This window comes from Cydia splendana, chromosome 13 (genome assembly GCF_910591565.1).
Source record: "Cydia splendana chromosome 13, ilCydSple1.2, whole genome shotgun sequence".
NCBI classification, from domain to species: Eukaryota; Metazoa; Arthropoda; class Insecta; order Lepidoptera; family Tortricidae; genus Cydia; species Cydia splendana.
In genome coordinates this window covers 19771217-19779208 of record NC_085972.1, presented here as the reverse complement: position 1 = coordinate 19779208, position 7992 = coordinate 19771217, and the positions used below count along the sequence as shown (strand labels likewise).

Genomic DNA, 7992 nt, shown 5'->3' with positions numbered 1-7992 from the left:
ATCACTTTTAAAAACAAGTCTGAAATGACAGTTTCGTTTTGCGAGTCAGATTCAAAGATACTTATAGTACTAAGTTTTCCGACAACTGATATGTGCCAACTGCCCGAGACGATTCCTTATTCACATATATCAACAACATCAAAACAAGTAAAGACACTCATGCGCAGCGGCTAGTGACACCCCTGAACATCTATAGGGTTGTCACTCTAATCTCCTTAAGGCTTAAAGTGCGGCCACTGAGCGTGGAGAATTTCGTTCATTGACCTTATATTATGCTTACTCGCAATACTATTGTAGTGACTCATGTGTACGAAATGTATTTGAAAGCTTTAGTATAGTTGGCGAGGTACGGATATGTCATCATCATCATTATAATCATTTACTACGTCACACTCCTGACCCTAGGCCTCCTCTCTCAAGAAGATTTGGGCTAAGTATACTATTTACACATACACTTTTAAATTTCTTCGCATATTGTATAAGGTTTCATCACGATATTCCTTCGCCGAGGAGTATCCGACCAATGGAATTCCGCACATAGCTTCTACTAATCTTACTTGTGTGAGCCGAAGTCCTAACCGAGAGACATCCGTTAGCAATAACAGGTCAATGTACGACATTATTCGTGCTCAGCGATCGCACTTTAATCGATGTGCGCTCTATAGCCATCTATACCGCAGCTACTTTTGTAGAATAACGTTTCCAAGCGTTACTGCTACATTAGGTACCTACCTATCTGTAGGCACAGAAGTTACCTGAATGTTACCATTGCACAGTGTTGGTCCCCAAAAGTTAACTCCGGTGTGGATGCATGCACAAAGCAGTTATGAATCTCAAAAACATTGATCTGACATGACTGGCACCTCACGCCTGAAATCTCCCCTACACTACGAACTAGTGTCAAAACTAGCCCAAAGATGTCAATAGCCGCTTCGCCCACCTCTTTAAAATCGATTCCATATTACAATCTACAACAATAGTACTTTAAGTGTCTTCACCGACTGAATAGATGTTTCAACTTACAACAATTTAGAGAAGCCTAACTCGTACGCGGCCGGAGCCACCACACCTACCTACTTACTCGATCATACACGACTATGAAACATTTCTGTACACCCCACATCCGAACCAGAACTTTAAAAGTATAACAAAACTCACTAACTAAACGTTTAACACATATTTTCTTCTTTGATCAACGATGGCAAACTATAACTTTTACAATATAACACAATATTAGTTTAGGCTTATTCGGTCGTCAGCGCTTCGGTTTTTCAGTTTAATCAGAATAATATTAATTAAAGAAAAATCTTTGCCGAGACCCCGAAGCGCTCGCGATGCTTAAAAAATCGATGCTATGAAAAACGCAGATCGTGCATACATTAAATTACGAAAAAAAGAAAAATCTAATCCTAAGTGTGTCAGCAAAATATAGTGCAGTTAAAATTAGAATTGCCACTTAATTAACTTTGACATATAATTGTTATCTCATAAAAAAATATTTCTGTGTATAAAATGTTCACCCGAGTATAACAAGAGGTGTTATTCTGTTAAAAACCAGGCTCGCTACTTTCGGAGATGCGATTTTCTTAATATCCGTAATTGATCGTTCCGAAAGAGGTTTAACAGATTTTTTAAAACTACTGGCAGTTTTTTTTTGAACACGAAAAAACCAGCATATGACATTCCGAAGGCGCTGACCTTAATTTTTAACTCAATCACACCAAGCTTTATTTTATCTGTAGATAAAAAGTTACTTATAGCAATAACTGTGAGTATATTGTATGTCATAAGTGTGTAAATTGTAAATACATTTATATATTGTAAAAGACGGGGAATCAACGATGGTTGCTCGGCCGGGAGTACGTGAATCTATTCCTTAGTATATAATACTTATCAGGTATTTATATAAAAGTTGTAAGTGCACTTTGATTTACGGAACTACATTTTATGTCACTATTCACTGAAGCTGCAGATCGCCGCCTACACTCGAAAGCAATAAAAAAGGATCACCTCTGTAAACACTTTCATACAAAACGACAAATTTTTATAGCTTTTGAGTGCACTTTGGTCTCCTGAACTGATCAGTTAAGGAGAAGGACCAACTTAACATACATAACATGAAAATAATACTGAAACTATCGAAAACATGGCGACGGCTGCTGGCTGTAACTGTTTAATAGATTATATAAAGTATATAACTATAATTACTGAGGTACTTACGTTGGCAGATTGGGAACTATTGCTTTAACTGTATTATTATAATAAAGTGGAAGATACTGATATAACATTAAAGCTATTGATTTAAGAGTACACCGACTTTGGAGAAACAATGTAAAACAACAATCTTGCAACATGATATTAGAAAAGGCGATCAGAATTAATATAATAATTATTAAGGTGTTTTACACTGCGTTGACTGCTACGTCTGACATTTGTATGCATCAGTTGACACAATGTAAACGTACCCTTATGTTAAATGTTGCGCATGCGGCGAAGAGAGGCAATCGATTTTAATAACCACACTGATTTGATATTAATTTGATACTACTCTAAGTACATCTCGCTCGCTCTGCTAAGTGTAGATGAGATATATTGTAAGTCATGTCAAACAATATCAAATTAATATGAGATTAAAATTCGTCTACCGTAAGGGGTATATTGGTATCCGATGCCCATTATTTATTATTAAGTTATCAAATAAAACAATGAAGTCGGTATATTCTCATGTTGATTTCCACTACCCTGGCCGAGCAACTGAAATATTTCTATTATCTATTGTAGGTACTGGGTCATCTGTATCTAAAGGGGTTATTACATCTACCTTCCCGCAGGAGACTTCCTAACTTTCACGTTTTCGATTTCACGAAAATATTACCAATAATTTGAACAAAAAAAATCTTAACATTTTTTTACACGATTAAGGAAAAAAGGGGTTTGTTGGTGGTCTTTTTTTATTATAATTTATTGGTTCTTGTTCTGATTCGTGAAAAAGCTTGACAACGTTTCCTGTGAAGAGTTAAATGTAATAACCCTTAAAGTCCGGCCATACAAATAATATGGACCGGGTACTTTAAAGACAGACGATATACTATTGCATTTTAAACATGGAAATGGTCAACAAAAATAATGTATGTATGGGAAAAACTATGTAACAAGTGCTATAACTTAGTTTGGCATTTACAATATATTATATTGTATTAGATAAATATAAATCACGTATATATTGACTTGTCCTGGAGACGCTAAGTGTAAGTAATACATTAAAATTATAAGTAGTTGGAGGTAATACTTAAAATCGTTAAGACATATTCCTAAAACTGTTATTTTGTGAATCCGTTTGTGAACTTGTATGTTACTGATATGAATATTTTAATGATATTTAGTTTTTAATCTTATTTTAAGTTGCATTTTTGCGTTAAATGTATTTTTAGCGTAAGTTGCATTATTTTTATATTTATCGTTTATAATTACGTCGCTAAGAAAACAAAAATACTTGCTGTTTCATTTATGTTTGTTTGTGGGGGTTTTTTTATTTATTTTTTTGCAGGCGGTTTAAGACTAAAAAGTCTACTGGTCAAATTGAGCAAAGAGATAAAAGCCTTATTAAATGCAGATTCCAATATACGCGTAAGCAGAAGATTCGAGCATTTTGATATTTTTTAGGAGGTGCAAAAACTCAAAAAAAAGTCAAAAAACCGCTCGATCTTCTCCGAGCGAATGTAAAGCATTTACTGAGCCTATTATGACGCCCCCACAAAGTATCCCAAGTATGGTATCTTACATATTTACTTAGTAGGCTATTGTTATAGTTGTACTGTTAAGAAGGCATCTTGTTGTTATTTTGTGCATTACCCTACTTAGTAACACAGTCGGTTTATATATTTCATTAGTAAACTTAACAAAACTCAACTGGCAATGCGAAATTATATCGTTATAATCAGAGGGCGATTTTATTTTAAGTATTACAAAAGTTTCTCACTTATCGACTTACTATACATAAAAATGCAGTATTTTGGTATACATTGCAAAATATCAAACGTTTTCATCGTTTCGCTGTTATTTTTTATAGATTTCGTTCTGGTTTTGAATTTCATAGCTGCGGTCCCGTTTTTTGCCGACACATATCCAAACTTAACGCAAATTCACTTTTAAGACCTAATAACAATCACAAACGGCTGTCTCCGAAATTGATGTAGTACGCAGCTGTCAACTGAGATCAAAATTTCGAATTAAGAATTCCAAATAGGTGGGAAACTACCAAAAAAAAATAACGACGTCAACAACCTAGTTTACAAACAGCCAAACCGATAAGAAATAATTGCACAGCGAAAACAACAAACACAAACACTAAACGTTATGGAAAGACTACGTCTAAGTTTCACTATCAATAAATCCATTAGTAGAATAATATATAAAAATCCTTTCCGTTAATGATTTTATCTATTTTACCATTTAGTTAATAATATCACGAGGCTTCTATTCCCAAATGATGCCACGATTTACGATGTAATTTCTAACTTATAAGTATTTACAATTCAAACTACCCGCTTGTTGTCTCATCTAAGCTTCGGCTAATGATTCTTGTCCGAACGAACCGAACTGAACGCGTTTAAAACGAAATTACTCTTCTATACAGCCAGTATGTGTAACATTGAAATAAAAATTAAAAACAAAATAATATACTTGAGGTATTACGAAAAAGGAGGTATATGCGTTGTAAGCTGGGGATGACCTCAAAAAATTAGAAAATGATTATTTCCGAAACGGGTGAACCCTGCTTTTGTTTTGTTTAATATCTAAGCTGAGGTTCAAATTACGAAAATTAAATGTTATAACTAAGTATTTGGATAAATACCAAATAACGTTCCATTAAATATAGTCATATCACAAAGTACGAATATGTAACATTCCGAAAAAGGAAATTAAAATACAAAATCTAAAATTAAAATTCTTAACTCAAGTTATACTTATAATTGGAAAAATAAATGCATAATCCTCGACTGACGAAGATGAAATTGTGCATTGATTGAAAATTGATGATCTGATCTTTACTGACGATTCACTTTCAGTGACTGATATGTCGGCTTTTAAATTCATAGGTATTCATAGGTATATATATAGTATACGGAAGAAGATACTGATTAACAATAATTTGGATATGGCACGATACCTAATTTTATTTTTAATTTTTCTTTAGATTTTTCAGAATGTTTTATTCTACTGGAAATAAATGCATATTGGCATATGTATATCCCCTTTCTTTGGCTTGTGAAATATCACGGTGTTATATATTTTCCTTGAGGTGTCTTCGTACATATTATTTTGTGATATGTCGGGAGTTCGCCTGTAGTTCCTGATAGGTTTATCGTTCGCCAATGTACACCCTGAGCAGATATGTTTTAATTTCAGACGAAACGGTTCCTAAGCAATTTCCTATAATATCATTAAATAAGTAAATAAAATATTTTTTTTACAATCTGCAGCCATCTTATGGTTATCCTAAGATTTTTGAGAATAATATAATAATAATAATCTAATAAATTTTCAATAACGAGACGTCCGCTACGTTGGTCGACATTTAAATAAGAACCACTATACACTCATAGAGAGAAATCCGAAATTGGATACAGATTAAATATAATTCTATTAATACCTAAAACTACGTAATTTATTACAGAAGAAACGCTTTACTTTTACATCATGATTTGAAATCATGCACACGTATACGATCGTCGAACCGAACCTTTTCGAAGACCCTCTCGCGGCGTGCGTGCCTCGCAACCCTGTAAGTCTCGGCGGCGGCTCGTCCGCCAACTGTCCTCGCCACGCCACACAGTCCACGCCGCGCTCCTCGCAACCTTCACCAATACTTAATGGCATGAAGAAGAACGAAGGCACGGCTACTTGATGATACCATTAGAATTGAAGCCAAACGCACATAGATTACACATATGTTTCAATTAGACATTAATTTTGTACTTTCGAAATCAGATTCTAAGAAGTCTTTGTTTTTTACTCAACATCAACATTTTTAATCTAATTTTTTTGGTTAATTAATTACTATATAATCTGTATTTTTTTAAATTTAGATTTTGGCGTTCCGAAAAAGTCGCTTTAAAAAATATTTTCTTTGCGTTTTAAAAATTACGGTTTAAAATTTGTACGTTTTTTTTGTACAGTTAGCGATTCTAATTTGACACTAAACATTAATCGAAAAGTGATTTAAAAAAAACGTTCTTCTTTCACAATACGGTTGGCATAATTTTGGCAGTACTAGAAATATTAATACTTTAGTATTGCTCTGGATTACATTGTCATTTTGAACACTGTTTGAACATTTTCACTAGAAAATGCCAGTAACTTTAGTACTGTTACATTATAATGTCACAAAGCGAAGTTCGATCGTCGAAGCGTACACTAAGCGAGGCCCCGCGATGCGGGCACGCTTCGCCTTTCATTAAGCAAGGGCGCCCACATCGTGCGGCGCCCGCGCGACAATACTGTTCATGTAATTTTAAAACTAACGTCAATATTTAACTAATTATAATACGATTAATTAATAATGCGGCAAAGTCCTGCATTGTTTTGGCATTGTCCGTTATATTGCACATGATGCTATCCCTTTCGTATCCGCGTCCATTGTGCCTCGCGCCGAATGCGAGCGGGTGGGCCCGAGCGCACTCGTGCGAGGGTGAAGTAGCCACCGATTTAAGCCATGGTTTGTGGTCATTGAAGGCCAGGGGGTAGCTGGGGCGCGTGGTCGCTGGCGCCCAAGTCGAACAGGTGATGCGGGGAGGGCGCGAGCGCGCTCTGCAGCGCCGAGGTCTTCAGCAGGCGCTTCAGCATGCCGCTGGAGCCGCGGTGCTGCAGACTCTTGTGCGTCGTCAGGGAGTTCTTAGTCCGGTACCTTCGGTGGCAGAACTCGCACACGTACAGGGTGTCGGACTGCTCGTGCTTGTCTTGGAAGTGTCGCTTCAGGGAATAGTAACAAGAGAATGTCCGGCGGCAGTACGGACACTCTTGTGGCTCGTTGATCCCGCCGGCGGTCGGCGGGGGCATACGGAGGGGCGGTACAGCTGCAAAATTAAAGACAGTTCTATTATACCGCTCCGTTAAGCCATTCGGCTGGGAACCGAACAGCGAATCTCTCAGACAAGACTATAAAAGGAGTATTAATTGAAAGTTACTGTTATAGCAATTATTAATAATGGAGAATGTATGAGGTTATAGTAATAATAATAGTTATTATTATAATACTAATAATATGCACTGTACACATTGACTAACTACACAGTAATCACGATTTTTTTATTCAAATCTTAGAAAATTCTCTCAACCACAATGACACAGAAACACGTGATAACAAAATGATAGAAGCATGCTTCAAGCAACACAACAACGTCAAAACTGCGAATCTCGATGGGAGAGGGCACTCGGCTCAGGATATTAAACAAATTGAAAAAAATAATAAAAGAAAATATTCCCAAAAAAATTTAAGTGTCAAAAAAAGTATCGTATATTTTAAATGTAAACGGAAAAGGAACCTTAACCCTAGCTTAAGATTAAAACGGTGCATGATTATTATTAGAAAGTCACTGTTAATGAGTTAGCGTCTTATCCTTAGCTGCTAAAGCTATGTCTGACCTGGGAGTGCGGTGGTATAGGCGAGGTTGTTCTGATGGTTCTCTTTGCTAGAACACTGCCGCGCGCCGCGCCAACTCCGTCCGAGTAGTCACTAAAAAAACCGAATCTGATCGGTTTCCCCCGGCCTCGACTTGTGGTAGGTGTATATATGGGTCATCAGGGAGTTCCTCGAGCAGTATACTCGCTCACAGATGGTGCATCTGTACTCCTCCTGCCTCTCGGCGTGTTTGTCGGCAATGTGCCGCTTGAGCGACGCCTTCGAGCATAATACCTTCCCGCATAGCGAACACGAGAATAACTTTTTACCTGCAAACAGATCAAACCAAAAAACAAATGTGGGGAGGTCCC

General features: G+C 36.4%; 2 protein-coding genes across 2 annotated transcripts in view; both read right to left on the bottom strand.

Moving 5' to 3' along the window:
• Positions 1–3960: 3960 nt before the first annotated feature.
• On the bottom strand, positions 3961–7772 carry LOC134796301 (broad-complex core protein-like). The gene is made up of 2 exons (XM_063768386.1): positions 7645–7772; positions 3961–7076 (listed from the first exon to the last, which is right to left on the bottom strand). The coding sequence occupies exon 2, from the start codon at positions 7057–7059 to the stop codon at positions 6727–6729; it is 333 nt and encodes a 110-aa protein (XP_063624456.1). The 5' UTR covers positions 7060–7076; positions 7645–7772; the 3' UTR covers positions 3961–6726.
• Positions 7055–7992, bottom strand: part of LOC134796291 (broad-complex core protein isoforms 1/2/3/4/5) — a 51106-nt gene continuing 50168 nt past the window's right edge. Inside the window, exon 6 of the mRNA XM_063768367.1 lies at positions 7055–7950. Coding sequence (XP_063624437.1) covers positions 7736–7950 — 215 coding nt within the window. The 3' untranslated portion in view covers positions 7055–7735. The remainder of the gene's footprint in view (positions 7951–7992) is intronic.